Consider the following 15,408-nt stretch of genomic DNA (forward strand, 5'->3'; position numbering starts at 1 on the left):
TGCACACACACTCACAGAGGCAGCTTGAGGACTTGGCTTTTCCATTGTTTAAAAATAGGATTACTGTTTGGTTAATCTGATTATGAATCTAAACCATGTGGGCCTGTCAAGTGGGCTCTCAGTGGCTGGGCTGGGTGCTAATCTCGCTGGAGGGAGTGGGATGGGAGCGTGGGGATGAGCACACACCATGTGCATCCTTTTGGAGAGCCCTCAGAATTCCTCCTCCAGCCATCCCACAAGGAACTGGAAACATGCTGCATAAAGATGCCTGTATGCTTGTAGACTGTGTTACCAAAGAAAAATATCATGTCTTTGAATATATGGTAACCATGATATATAGTGACAGCTATTGAGACCAAGAGCTGTATTAATAGGGAATGGCACTTAAATGTGATTATGCAGTATGACCTTTTGCTGCCATCCAGATTAAAAATACACTCTAGGCAGGTAACAGTATTATAATTCCACTGGAAGAAATAAGCCATGCTTTTCAAGTTTTCCCTAAATCTGCTTTTTCCCCTTTTTTCCAGCAGCTGCTCTATGCAAGAACAGGGACAGAAGAAGTAAAAGGAGCATGTGCCTGCCCAGCACTTTGAAATGTGAATTTGGCACAATAAATGGCACAGAGAGAGGCATGTGGATGTGCTGTGGGAGTTGTGTGAGCATTGCAGCATTCCCAGGTGGCACCCCCTCTTCCCAGCTGGACATCTCAGCCTTGGAGCTGGGGTGTGAAATCTGACTGTGCCTGCTCTGCAGGTCAAATCTGGCACCAGGACAGCTCCCCTTCCTCCTGCTGCCCCTTCCCAAGCGTTCTCTGGCCAGCCCTGCACGTGGTGAGCCCCAGGACCATAAGTGCTCTGGAGGTGCAGCGAGGTGGGAACGTGCCCAGGGGAGCTCTGGGCTGGGGAGATCCATCAGCAGCAGGGAATGAGCTGCTCTGCTTCATCATTTCCATGTGTGCTGCAGTGGCACGGAGCTCTCAGCTCTGATGACTAACTTCTTTTCCTTGTGGGAAGAAGCCAACTGACAGCTCCTCAGCCCCAACCTTTCTCCTTTTTATTGCCTTTTAACCATGCTAGCTCTGCCTTTTCCTGTAATTCATAGGCCACAGTGGCTTTCCCTTGAATCAGGAGATTTTTACAGCTGATTTGGAGCAGGCAGAGTAATCCCATTCCTGCTCATGGACTTGCCACATGTGCTTCTCTTGGAAAGGAGTGGGCTTGCTCTTTTGGTAGCTTGAATGTCTCTTGGTGTTGTGTATTTCAGGACCTGATGATCAGGCTTGTGGGGAGAGGAGGGAAGCAGAGTTTAATGAAGAATCTTTTTTAAGTGCAATAAAAGATCCACGTGTGCAGAGTGGCACAGGCTGAGGATAACCCCAGACCTCATGGAAAGGATCAGAGCACCAGCAGTTAGAAGTAATTGTGAAGCATTGCAAACCCTGGGAATGAGAAAGGAGTTACAGTGGAAAGGACAGTCCAGCTGGCCTTTGCCAAGCAGTGGTGTTCCTGCCCCTTCTGGCTTTACCTGCCCGGTGTGTATCCCAGTTTGGACTGCTCTTCCTTTCTCTCTCTTTCACCATTTAGCTCTTCTGTTCTTCACACAAACACATCTCTCTCAATACATCTCTGTTCTGTCCATGGACAAACAAAAGGAGACGTCCTGCTCTTCCTTCCTGTTCACTGTTTGTATTTCTTATCTAGTTTCTATTTGTATTCAATTTTATTGTTGTTTAATACCATAAATCCTGGTGGCAGTTTCCTTGTGTTATTTGTGCTCTGACATCACAAGTTCATCTGTGCTGACCTCGGTGTGAGGATTGCACCACCACAAGAGCAATAAACCCCAAACAAAAGCATTTTTTTCAAGACATTTCATTGAGCTCCTTAGATAAGCAGATTGTGTCATTACCTGCTCAGTCCCAGAATCGAGACAGTTACTTGTGATCATAAAAAATCTGACATGGATGTCTCTCTTTGGCTTATTACTGTAGAGTATTAATGTGGTGTGATATCCTCTTTTGCAATGGTTCTTGCTCAAGAGGCTGCTGCCTTTACACCAAGACTTTCTTCTTCCCAGCTCATTGTGGATGACATCATGATATAAATAAAATTTAAAATGGAAAAGACTGGCAATTGGAAAGGCCAAAGTGGGCAGGAAATGGAAGAAACCACAATGATAAGCAGGAGGTCAGTGGGTAGTACTTGATAAGTTTCTTCTGTTGAGACTGGAAGGTTTTTTTCCTATGAAATGTGAGGGGTTTGTGGCTGCAGCATTCGCAGCTGAAGTGCTCTGTAGATGAAATGCTCATGGAGAGTCAGTGTGGACAAAGGAAAAAAGAAATCTTCATGCAATAAAGTCTTCAATCTGTTGAGCACTCACTATAGCCTGTGGATAGAAACAGACTGACCTATTTCTGGTTGGTTTAATTAGCAAGGTGGGAAAAAACAGAGTGTGCCTGTGCCTTGGCTCCCTGTCACCACAGCCTGTGCTGCACAAATGCACCAGTGCCAGGCAAATAGGGCTGGAGGCTGCTCCTCACTGCCTGCTCCCCTTGGACTCCGTGCCACGGGGCAGAGCCGGGCCTTGGGCAGCCGGGACCCGACCTGGTGCCTGTCCTGGGTCTGTCCCCGGTGTCATCCTAGAGTGGGCTCCCAGTTCTGGCCCCTGAGCCAGGATTCTGCCACGGAGGCTGGGTGCCGGTGCTGGGACGCCTGTCCCGGGGTAATGTCAGCGTCTCACTCCCTGTCCCCAGAGCTGAGCATCCACATTCTCTCGGCCTCTGTCCCTCCTGATCTGGGCAGCTGGGCTGAGGTTCTGGTGTGCCAGTTCCGAGGTCCCAGTGTGGGATAGGGCCAGGTTCCCTGTGTGGAATGCTTGGTTAAGGTGCCGGTCCCTGTCACAGAACGGGTTTGGGTTGGAAGGGCCCGTACCGCTCATCTCATCCCACTCCATGCCCCGGGCAGCGGGGACACCTTCCCACAGACCGGGCTGCTCCAAGCCCGTCCAACCTGGCCTGGAACACTTGCAGATTCGGGGCGGGACGTGCAGCGGTGCCGCTGCAGGGCGGTGCTCCCGGAGCCCCTCACGGGGCGGGGGCCGCCCCGGGGGCTGTGGCGGCGGCGGCTCCGGCAGGGCCGGGCGGGGCTAGGGGCAGCGCGGCGGGGCCGCACACGGCGCCTGTGCCGAGGGGCAGGGCCGGGGAGGCGGGCGGCCCCCCGCTCCCCTCCCTCCGCTTCCCGTCCCTGCCCCTTCCCCCATGGCGGCGCTGGGCGCCTCGGCGCGGCTGGCGGCGGCGGCGGCGCTGTGAGCAGCGGGCCGGGCGGGCATGGCGGGCCGCGGCCGCCGCGCCTGGCTCAGCGTCCTGCTGGGGCTGGTGCTGGGCTTCGTGCTCGCATCGCGCCTCGTCCTGCCCCGCGCCTCCGAGCTGGCGGCGGCGGCGCGGCCCCACCGAGCCCGCCCGCAGGGCTGCCGCCCGCCGCCCGCCGCCGCCGCCGCCGCCCCGCCGCGCCGCCCCGGCCCGCCGGCACAGAGCTTCCTCTTCGTGGGGGTCATGACGGCGCAGAAGTACCTGCGGAGCCGCGCCGTGGCCGCGCACCGGTGAGCGGCGGGGGCCGGGGGCGCCCGGCGGGGATGGGGGGCCGGTAGGCTGCCTTGGGCTGGGGTCTTGGATGGGCTCGGGGTGGTTCGGGTGGGCTCGACTCGTCTCAGCTGGGTTCGGTCACGATCAGCTGAGCCGAGCTTGGCTCGGTTCGCTCCCATTCAGCCGAGCTGGGCTTGGCTTGCCTCGCTCCCATTCAGCTGGACTCGGGCCGGTCGGCCGGTTCCCCCGGGCTAAAACCGCCCGATCCGGGATGCCCTTACGGCTGGGATGCCCCCGCCGCTCCCGGGAACACTCACCCTTCCCCGGGGCAGGTGCGAGCGAGCCTCGGGGCACGGTCAGCCCCCGCGCTCCTCGCTCCCAGCCCCGGGGCGCTCTCCGGGCGGGCTGCGGCAGCCGCGGTGCCCCGAGCGCGGCTCCGCTGCCCGGGCGTCTCGGCACGGAGGTGAGGGGTCCCTGAGCCGCGCTGCCGCTCCCGCAGGGTCTGGCTCGGCCAGGCTCCACCTGGCAGGTGGCCCCGGTGACCTTGCCTGAGGGTCAGGCAGCCCCGCCGGTGCGAGGGGACGCTGAGTGCCGGTCACCGGCGGGGACACGGGCATCAGAGTGCGTCCCTCGGTGCCTCTGCCTTGGGCGCAGCTGCGCCACGCTGGTACGGTCCTTGGCCGCTGCTTGTGGAGCGAGCTGACAGCCTGAGGTAGCAGAAATAAAGTTTGGGGACCGCTGTAATGGCCTGGATAAAGAGCACTGTGCCGAGCCGAAAGCTTGTGCTAGGGAATGAGACCCAGAAAAGGCATCGGGGAACAAAGAGTAAAACCCAGCTCGGCTCTGCAGCCGCTGCTGAGGCTGGACCAGGCAGTGAAACAGCTCGGATGGGAGAGTCAGCCTGGGTGAAGCGCTCCGTGCCTCAGACTGGTTGGGCTAATGCAGCAGCCAGGGTCTCGGAGCCGTGTGTTTGTTACCTGAGCACACCTCATTTTGCAGCAGGAGCAATCTGGGTGCTTTGCACTGTGTGCTGTCACCGTGGTGCCCACGTGTGGCTGGGCATGGCCGAGAGTGCCACGGGCTAACGGGAGTTCTGTCCAAAGCCTCGGCAGCATCGGGATAATCATCTCTTCTGTGAGACATGTGTCTGTGGCTTTGGTGGAACTCCGTGCTCTGCTGAAATGCGCTGGGATCTGCTCATTGCTCCGGTGTGTGCGCCAGCAGGCAGTGCTGGGAGGCTGCACGGGAAGCCTGCTTGGGAAATCTGAAAGAGTCAAGGGCTGAAATGTCAGCTCGGGTTCACCCCAGCTCTGGCTGAGCCAACACCCTCAGAGGAGCAGCCAGGAGCTCTGGGGCAGATCTTTAATAAAACATCCCCTTCAGTCTTGTGCTAGAACAGACCCTTCTCCATATCCTGCCTGCCCTGGCTGAAAAGTACTTGGCCCTGTTGGCCTGTAAGAGCAGGGTGACAAAACTATGATGATGGGCCATCATACCATCGTTCCCAGCTCGGCTCTGGTTTCAGGAAATCTGTCTTTATATCAGCATCCAATGCAATAAAATTACTTTATTTGGGCAATCTGAGGCATATTGTCCACCAGCGATGGTTTTAATGGAAACTTAATTCCTTCTTCCAGCAGTAGACCTGTAATTAAGTTACAGAAAGCACATGATTGATGCTTTGAAATGGGTGAAGGAATTTGTTTCTTCAGGGTTATGTTCTCCTTCACCATGTGGGATGGAGTATTTTGGATTGCAAATCTCACAGGCTGTGCAATTTAGATTTACATACAAGGAGGCTGGAGTCGTGTTGGGACATCACATACCAGGTTTTATGGCAGAATACTTTTTCTAGCATCCATCACATTTTGCATCAAGAAAAAAAAAACAAAGGGAAATTTATCACTGTGTTGTCCAGAGTGTTCTTTGGGGAGAAATTCACTTTGCTGGTGTGGGAAGGATTCCTGTTTTCACCTGGTTTTGCCTGTGCTTGCTGAACAGTCTGGTGCTGTGGCAGAGCTGGGTTTAGAGAACAAGATCTGCGACATCTGCTCTCACAAAACAATGGCTAAAGATGCAACTTAACAAATTCAGCTAGTGGAATCGGGCTCCTTCAGCCCTTAGATGGAGATCTGAGTATCGCTTTTTACTACACTGCTATTTTGGTTTAACCTCTAGAGATGATGTCTGTTCTTGGAAGAGACGGATAAAGAGACTCTTAGTCGGGCTAAATGCGTTTTTCTCACCTCCGTTGGTGAAAGAAATGAGCTAATGTCCTGGTGACAGGAAGACATCTTTGGGGGAAGATGGGGAGGGGGGAAGAGGAAGACAAACCTGAAATCTTAAATGGCTTTTGATTGCCATGAAGTACTCAAGCAGACAATTGCTGGGATTACTACATTGACAAAGCATCCTGGTGAGCTGAATCGCTGGCACAGCCAGTGAAATGGGAAGCTGCTAGCAAGGCATTCCCGGGGTGGCAGCGTGTGCAGAGCCTTGATACCACGCTGAAAGGAATTAGGGATTCAGAGGCTGAATACCTCCAAATTGCTGTGGCTCAAAGGCCATTTACAGACACAGCTAAAAGGGACCGGAGCGGAAAGCATTTGCTGATCCTGGCTGCTGTGAATCCAGATAGGGTCTAACAAGAGGGGAAGCAATCCACTTCCTGAACATCAATCATGAGCAAAATGACCACTGCAAGGCAAACCAGGCCTGCTGGATTTTTGGGAGCCGCCGGCCCTTTGTAACAGTCCTGCTTTTGTAGTCTGTGAGGCAGAGAATAAGCTTTAGATCCACAGGTTTTCGGAGGGCAGATTTGCAGCCTCAGCAGTGATTGCATCCGACAGCCAGGTTAGCAGAGTTCCCTTCCAGGAGGCCGGGGAAGTGCAGCAGCAGGAGCCACGGTGTCACTTGGAAGGACAAGGAATAGTCAGGAAAAGAGCTGGGCAGGAAGGAGTTAAAGGCATGGCTGGGGTTCAGGGAAAGTGCAACAATATGTGCTAATGCTTTTGCAGTTGAGGGGAGTTGTCCTAAAAGAGCTGCAGGAAGGAGAGGATGGGAATAAGCAGTCTCCCAGAAGATTTAAGTCTGCTGTCTCAGGAACAGAAATATCAGGCAGTTAACCCATTTTTTTTTTTTCCCGTTTGCGTAGCAACTAGATTTCCTGGGAAACGTGGCAGGAGAGTGGTGTGAATGCAGTTAATGGCGAGATGTCAGCGGCTGGCCTTTGGCAGCATCTCTGCAGGAACACGCAGCCACAGCACTTCTGGGTTTGGGACGGTCCCCAGGGCACTGGCGAGTGCCACGAGGACCATGAGGGATGCCCGGGGCTGGTTCTGAGCCATCCCTGCCCCGTGGCAGAAGGATGCCCTTTGGAGGCTCCATTTCCACCCTCTGTTGGTGGTGGCTTACAGGAAGCTGGAATCCAAATACCTGAGTGCTAGGAAGAGCTTAAGTGAAAGGCAGCCAGGAGGATTTGGGTGTGGGGGAGTTTGGGTTATCTGTCTAAGCCTGCGCTTGCGCATTGTAAGTGCATTGTTCCTAAATTCAGATCTGCATCTGTCGGGTGGTTTGGCCCGTTTTGGGCGCTGTTGGGGGATGTGATGGATTGTGGAGCTCCTGCCTCTTGGGAGGGGGCCCTGTGGAGTGACTTGGGATGTTGTGCCAGCACAGTACGTGTTTTGCTTCATGTGTGAATCGTACCACAGTACTGCAGCAGTGAGAACTCGGTGTCCTGCTCAGGTACCCTCCACCAGAAACATGATGTACTTGGCATTTCTGGCTGTAACCTAAAATCTGTGAGGATGTTTAAGGAACGGTATGAAAGAAGCACACAGAGCAACTGTCATTGATACAGGGAATGGGGGATAAGTAAAACAAAGTCACTTACACCCCCCAAAATAACCATATGGCCCAAAACTCTGAGGCACTTGGGGTCTGATCTTAGCCTGGCCACTGACTGTCTGTGTGCTTGTGGGTGATGGATCCATTTCTGTCCCTGTGTCCACAAGGAAGGTGGATATGCATGGACAGAAAACTAGCATCACTTAAAATTGGAGGAGTTTAGCTCAAAGGACTCAAAGAGCTGTGGAATCTGCTAGGGTTCTCTGTTAAAGCAATCCTGCAGAAACCTGAAAGGAACTTTTCCTCAAAATTGGGATGCTGTAATGCAGATCTTAGTGACAGAGATGTGGAAATTTTAAAAACCAGCTTTTTTTGGTGACTTCCCATGTGTTATCTACAATACCATGTGCAGGAGCAGCGTGCTGGTTTCCGAACTCAGCTCTCCTGCCTGAGCTGTGGTTCACTGCTTCCCCTGTAGCAAATGTTGTTGGAAGAATGGGGCCTTGAAGAACAGTGATGCCAAACTAGCCCTAATTCAACATGGAATTTAGCTGCATTCAAGACATCAGTCTTTCATGTCTGTTGTCTTGCTGAGTTCTTCACAAATTATGATTTTCTTCAGCGTAATTATACAAGATGACTATTTCTCAAAACTTTAAATGATTTCTCTGATCTCCTCTGAGGGAAACTTCCTGAGCTGCAGACAAAAACCAAATACATTTTTTGTCAGTCTTCAGCCTGAGTCTTTACAAAGGGAGCACTGTCTGCATAACGCCACTGACTGTGCTTCTGCCGAGTCTGCAGCGCTGATAAGCAAGATAATACAAATAAATAATAAATACTGGAAACTGAAGGGAAAACATCCCAGATCTGTGCTGCTCTTGCTGCAAGCTGCGCTTTAAAGTTTCTTTTTAAATGAAGAAATAACTTCTGACGACATTTCAAGACTACAGTTGTGGTCACTTTTTAGAAAATACTGGGGTTTTTCAGCGCTCTTGGTGTGCACAAGGTTTTCTGTATTTCATGAGTTCCTGGGCACCAGCTAAAAAGATAAAATCTTTTCACCCACTTTACTTGTGACTTGCTTAGCCTAGGGTACACATAGGATATCCAGTGTGCAAAACTGGCTGAGGGAGGGATGTTAAAATTGATTTGGTAGCCACCAATACTGGAGCATCACTGGACTCATGTCCTCTGCTTAGAGATTTTTTTCCTGAGGAAGCATTACTCATTTAGTTTGTGTTTGTTTAATTTTCACTTTGATTTCCTTGTCAGCACAGCCTTCTGGTTTGTGGAGTTCTGTGCACTGAGAGAAACCAGGTCACACAGCATCGTGCAGGTTTTTTACCTCCTGGGGAGGGTAATGGAGAGCCTTGCTGTCCTGATTCATGCACATCCTCCTGCTTAAGCAGCAGATTCAGATTACACGGGGGAGATAAGGTTGGGATCTGTCAGGGTTTTTAAATGACCAGTTCAGGGCAGTATCAGTTGTATTCACAGGCTGATATTTCTCTGTGGACAGAGTTGAAATGGCTTTGACTGAAGGCTCTGTGGTCGATCACTGCAGCCCAGGTGGTCTCTGCAGGTGCAGATACAGAGTCTGGTGGCAGAAATGTTGTGTCCATGTGTCCTTTAAACAGCTCAGGGTGACAGGGCGGTGGGGAAGAAGGAGGGTGTCAAATTTCAATAAAAATATTTTTCTGTTTTTTTTTTTTTTCATTATCAAACATACAATTATTTTGCAGATACAACCTGCAGGGCTTATACTGGAGGAACCTTGACCAGGAAAGTGATGTCAGCTGGTGGAAGGGGGTGTTGGTGGGGAGGTGTTGAGACAAGAGCTCTGTGCTCAGGAACTGAAGGGTCAGGTTGCTGCCCATAACCTGAGAGCAGACAAGGTAAATGACAGTGGAGGTGGGAGGATTGGCAAGAAGTGTAGGTTTTACATACTAAACTACAGAATTGCTGGTGATGGAGCCAAGTCTGATTATTTGCAACATTAGATAAAAAAGTTAAAAGCAGCTTTGATCAGAATTCATCCCTGCATTTATCAGTCCTTAGTTCTGCTGATAACTGGGGCCAGAAAAACCTACTTACAGTTCATCTCACCCTCTGTGGTTTGGCTTCTTTGGCTGAGTGCAGCAGCATGTTTCCTGAGCAGACTGTTCTCCCTGCATTCTGTCCCAGAAAGGGCCACAGCGAGCTGGGGCTTGGACGTGAGGAGCAGCCCGTGGTGGCTCCATTGTCTGAGCCCGTGCCCGGGCCATGCTCTGTTGACACAGACACTTGGGCTGTTTGTCCGTGTGCGAGGGTTTCGTCCCTTCGGGTTCAAACAAAGCCACGGTCACAAATAACACGTTGAGCTGTCTCATCCTAGAAATTGTGTTGCTGCAGGAGGTGAACAAAGGCTCAGTCAAGCTGTGCTGGTGCACGGTTGATGAGGTTGACATGAGATCCCAGGGCTGGAGTGACATCGTGGTGCTCACACAGGTCCTGGGGGTGTGGATGTTGTTAGGGCACGGTGTTTCTGTCCCCATTCCTGCACACATGCAGGAATGTCTCTGTTTTACCCCTGGTCTTATGTGAAACCTTCATATGGAAAGGTGGGCTCAGACTGGCTTTGGGATGAGGGGTTTAGTGCAATAGGAAGACTGGGAATCAAGCATGCCATGCTTTATGGATGTGCATGCATTTTGTTCCCTTTCTGTTGAATGGGAGTTCTTCTCTTGATTAGTGGTTCTTGAGGTGAGGGTGCCTATTTGGAGAGCAGGGAGTAAATTTAAACTGGGAATCAACAGAAGGGCTTGATGACTACCAGGAAGCAGCTAAAGCTTGGAGTGATAGAAGACATCCTGTATTGCCCAGAGATTATAGTCATGATAAAGGCAGATCTTTCAGGGTATGAAAAGCAAGTCTGAAAATACATTGTTTGCTTTTGAATAAAAAAGTAACTGAACAGAAATCTCCAAAAGACTTTAGGTTGTAACTTCAACCTGGTGGTTGTCTGCAGAGTGTCCTGGGTCCAGCCAAAGCTGAGTCTCAGTGGATGAGATGAGCTGCATTTCTCAGTAACTCCTTCTGTCCTTTCTTTCTGTGACACTAAAATTTAAATGCATCTTTAGTGAAGAAAAGTCTTTCAAGCTTAGACTGGGAGCTGATAGGGGAAGAGCTGTGGATGGTTTGTGTGTGGAGTGTGGGTGTCAGAAAACAAACAGCAGAACTTCCTTAAGAGTTAGTGAAAGTTCAGGATGTGACAGTGTCTCCTTTTAAAGCGGGCAGTTCTCAGTGCTTTACCAGGATGTGATTTATAACCAGCAGTACTGTGCATTAATTGCTTCACTGATGATTAAAGACATCATCACCTCTGTTGTGAAGTCAGTGGGAATGTTTCCATTTCCTTTGCTCTGTGCTCTTCTGGAAGCTCAGATCTAAACTTTTGCTGTGAAACACTACCCATGGCAGTAAGAAATCCAGGAGACAAAGCTTTTAAAGTAATTGGGTGATATTCATTACACACAGTGGAATTAGTGAGAAACTGTTAAGGTGTCAAAGTTGATGTTCAGGTAGTCTCATTAAATACCTCCACATTTTCTGATGGAACTTAAGGAATAATTCTCCTGAAGCACTTTTATATTTCAGGCTTTATATGATAGCTAATTCTGGAGATTTCAAATTTCAGATGGTCTGTGCTGCCCAAAATCTGCTCAGGTATTGGCAAGAAGCCTGTGCTGAGAGGCATCTGGTGAGAGTGACAGTGATGCATTGAGGGAATACTGTGTCCTTTACCTTTAGAGTCTTTTCACATCAGCTTTAGGTTATATTCTGAGTGTAATTGCCAAATAAAATTAAAAATTATTCTTCCTCTATATAAAAAGGGGCAAAATCTGTTGGTTTTCCAACTAAAATAGTTTTCTGTTGGTTTACCAACTAAAAGAGTTTTACCAACTGAAAATGTTTCTGTGAGGGATATGTGATCTCTTATCCCAGACAGAGTCTCAGAAAATGGTTCTGCAAGCTTAAAATTATTAATTTTTGAGGGCAAGGCTGTAGCAGTTACGTGACTGAAAATCCTCCCTGGAGGAGGCTGTGCTCTGCCTTGAGGAATCATCCTGCAGCCCTTCCTGCTATCAGTGACCCAGTTTGCCCACGCAGATGGGTTGGATTTGTGAGAGGGGAGCACGGAAGGTGTGGAGCAGATGTTGCTGTGCTGCTCTGCACAGGGAAGGCTCCTCTTCTGAGCAGTTCCTCTCCACTAGAACCTGGAATGAAGTGTCTGGAAAGGTGCAGGTGTTGGGTAGCACCACGTTACTGTGGGAATTAGGAGTTTTACAGACATCTCTTAGAACTTTGCTGGTACGGCCTAAGCCACTTGAGGTTACTTCTGCTCCATGTACTTTGCTTCTCCACACACCATCTGGAGAAGTTGCTCTTTGGTTGCTTTCCCAAGGGATGCCGTTTCCTTGAAAGTTCATGTGAATTTACTCTCTGGAAGTCTGTATTTCTGAGTACACATTTGAGCTTTTGGGAATGCGTAGAGGGAATGGAAGGTGGCTGTGATGCTGAATAATTTACAGGGAAGCTTTGGAAGCAGTGAATTCAGTTGTATGTGAATTGTTGGCCTGTATTGGATTGCCTCCATATTTTGTGATCAATAGCTGTTAGTGCAAAACTGAGTGTGCTTAAGGAATCCTGCTTCCTACTAGGAAGACTACTACTAGAATTGCTGCTATTGAATTATTTTTCTGACATATGGAGGTGCAGAAATGGTACTCAGACTCTTGTCATATCAGAATTTTGTGTATGTTGTACCAATTGCTGTGTGTGCCACGTGAATGTCCTCATTTGTGTGGTAAAATATAACCTTTTGAGGTGTTCAAAAAAGAAAATTTGTAAAGCAGGTGAGCCACAGTCTGTGGCAGCACTCTGCCTGCCCTGGTTTGCATATTTAATTATTCCTTCTTGTCTTTTCCAATCTAGAACGTGGTCCAAAACCATTCCTGGCAAGGTCGAATTCTTCTCCAGCGAGGGTTCGGACACCTCTATCCCCATCCCCATCGTGCCGCTTCCGGGCGTAGATGACTCCTACCCCCCCCAGAAGAAATCCTTCATGATGCTCAAATACATGCATGACCACTACTTGGACAAATACGAATGGTTCATGAGGGCTGACGACGACGTTTACATCAAAGGGGACAAACTGGAGAACTTCCTGAGGAGCCTGAACAGCAGCGAGCCGCTGTTCCTGGGCCAGACCGGCCTCGGCACCACGGAGGAGATGGGCAAGCTGGCGCTGGAGCCGGGGGAGAACTTCTGCATGGGAGGCCCGGGGGTGATCATGAGCAGGGAGGTGCTGCGCAGGATGGTGCCGCACATCGGCGAGTGCCTGCGCGAGATGTACACCACGCACGAGGACGTGGAGGTGGGACGCTGCGTGCGCCGGTTCGCGGGCGTGCAGTGCGTCTGGTCCTACGAGGTAAGGACGGGGCGGTGGGGAGGGGGCTTTTGGGGCAGCTAGAGGGGAGGGGGCTGTTGTGCACTGCAGATCCCCCAGCTCTCAGCTGCCTCTGCAGCATCACCATCCCGCTGTACGGTTTCTAAGCTTTTTGTTCCCTGCGAGTGTCACCCTTGGAAAATTTGGAACTGCAGCAGTAATGAGGGAAGTGGAGGAATATTCGTTACTCATCACAGATATTTTTATTTAGATAGAAAGGGAATAAGCTGAAATCAAAATGGCCTCAGGTGCCTGCAGTCCTGACTGTCCAAGCCTCTTTTATCTTCTTTACCCGAGCACGTCCTGGTGTCAGTATGGAAAATGGATGATACAATCACCATGTTTCTTACTGCAGTTGAAATGTGTGAGGCTGACAGATGTTTGCCCTGACAGTGACAGTTTTTCCCCAAACTAGAGATGTCTCATGGTGGCTGGCACTGCAACCCTGCATGCTGAGCTGCCTCCTGGCAGCCCAAATCTGTTGCTGCTCTGGGCACTGGTTGGCAGCCCCGTGTTGCAGGCGCCTGCTCAGCAGGTCCTTGACGTCAGCAGAGACAAGCCACCACTCTTACCTAAACTCGTGGTCTGCCCACACTGATGCGCCTGCAAATTTGGCATTTTGGGGGATAAAAAATTAGAGAGCCTGCTTGTGGCAGAGTTTCCTGCTGCTGTTTGTTGGGAGCTGGCAGCTCCTCCCTGGGGGTGACAGGGGCTTCTCCTGCCTGGGTGTGCTGGGCTCCTTGGAGTGAGTCCTGGGTGTTTACAGACTGCCTGCTTGGAAGCAGCTGCTGGGCTTGAGCTGCACTTTCACCAGGGTAAATGCTGGTGGGTCTGCCTTGGAAATATGGGAGAAGTTGAAAGCAGAAGAGAGGCTGAACAGTTTGTGCACAAACATTTACGACCTGACGCAACTACGGCTTTGTCCTTTCATGTGATGTGGTGAAGGGGGGCTCTTCTGACTCTGTGGCAGGAACTGTGGTCACAGTGACAGTGAGGTCACAGACAGTGACAGATATTGCTGCTGAGCCACTCTTTCACTGGCAAAGACTTGGGTTTAACTTTTGACACTGAGTTTCTGCCCCAAAAGCTGTTGCTTTGTTTCAGTTCACAGTTCAGCAATGGGGAAGCCTCTGAGGAAGGGAAAGGAGGTTTCCAGCTGCAGTTATTAATTAATATCTTTTGTGCCTGGAGACTTTCTGTACTAACAGTGTCTCTCCACATTCCCTGCTTTCAGACCTGGAACTAGTTTATGTTTTGCCAGCATTGTGGTTTAGCCATTCGTAAAGAGTCAGTAACTTTTTCCACAGTTTTCAGCAGCATAAAATTTTTACTATAGACATTCAGAGTTGAAATAACTTCTGCTGTGAATGCCTGTACCATCTGGCATTTGATAAGTTACTGAAGGTCAGCATTTTGGTCTTATTGAAACTGTCAAAGAACTCCTAAATTCAATACAACCAAATATTGGATTGAAATAACCAAGGATACCCCACAACTGCACTGGGAATACTGTCTGACAGAAATAGATGGGGCCTTTTCATATCAGTTTTATTTGATGAGCTGCTGTTATTAGCCTTAATGCTGGATTCTCCTAAGTGCCATGAATTGCTTAAAATTGGTTTGTGTGAAGTGTATAAACTGTTGGGTGTTCAGAAGTAACCCGTGAGTGTGGGATGTTAAGGCTCAGCTGTTGGGGAGAGTAGGAAACATTTCAATGACAAAATTCCACAGCTTCTGCAAGAAGTAGGTCCACTCTCATTTAGCTGTGGCTTTTCAATTTAAATACCTGTCATCTTTTTTTATCTGGTCCTCTTGTTGCCCAGATGAAATGTGCCTGGTAGTTTATTTCAGATAAAGCAATAGCTGTGTGAAAAAACACAGCTGTTGCAACAGCTGTGTTAGAAATGCTTGGTGTAAAAGTGACATTTTCCATGTCTTGTATGTTCATGAGCATCAAGTAACAGGCCACTGTAAGTGAGTTACAAAATGTTGTGTTTCACTGTGCTTCTGATGGAGCAAAAAGTTTATCTGTGCCTGCTCTGCTGGGGCACAGCCACCGCATCCTTCACAATTCCCATCAGAGGAAAAGCTGTGACAGCACAAGGCTCAGCAGACAGAGCAGTGCTGGCCTTAGGAATCCCAAACCTCAGACTTCTCCTTTGCAGCCTGCACTTCCCATTCTGAAGAGGCTCGAGTGGCAGCACAAGGGAGGAGTTCAGGCTCTGCAGTGACCCCCCAGCTCGCTGCGTTTCGTTCTCAGCATCTCGGGTGTGGAGTGCCCTGCTGGTCCTCACCACGGGTGGCTTTTCCCTGCACTGTTCTCGTGGTGGGCTCCCTGCCCAGAATCGTTTTACTCATCTCCATGACTGTCACTGCCCCCTTTCTCTGATTTTGGGATCCCACAATGTCTTTACTGTGCTGCTCATCTTCCCTGGCCCTGGCCCTGGTGGTGTGCCCGAATGCATCACCAGCCCAGCTCTGTGTGGCG

At 50.2% G+C, this 15,408-nt stretch overlaps 1 protein-coding gene across 1 annotated transcript in view; it reads left to right on the plus strand.

Moving 5' to 3' along the window:
• Positions 1-3,153: 3,153 nt before the first annotated feature.
• Positions 3,154-15,408, plus strand: part of CHSY1 (chondroitin sulfate synthase 1) — an 80,012-nt gene continuing 67,757 nt past the window's right edge. The window contains exons 1-2 of the mRNA XM_074549173.1: positions 3,154-3,600; positions 12,407-12,902. Of these exons, the coding sequence (XP_074405274.1) occupies positions 3,329-3,600; positions 12,407-12,902 (768 nt within the window). The 5' untranslated portion in view covers positions 3,154-3,328. The remainder of the gene's footprint in view (positions 3,601-12,406; positions 12,903-15,408) is intronic.

Source organism: Zonotrichia albicollis, chromosome 11, assembly GCF_047830755.1.
Source record: "Zonotrichia albicollis isolate bZonAlb1 chromosome 11, bZonAlb1.hap1, whole genome shotgun sequence".
NCBI lineage: Eukaryota > Metazoa > Chordata > Aves > Passeriformes > Passerellidae > Zonotrichia > Zonotrichia albicollis.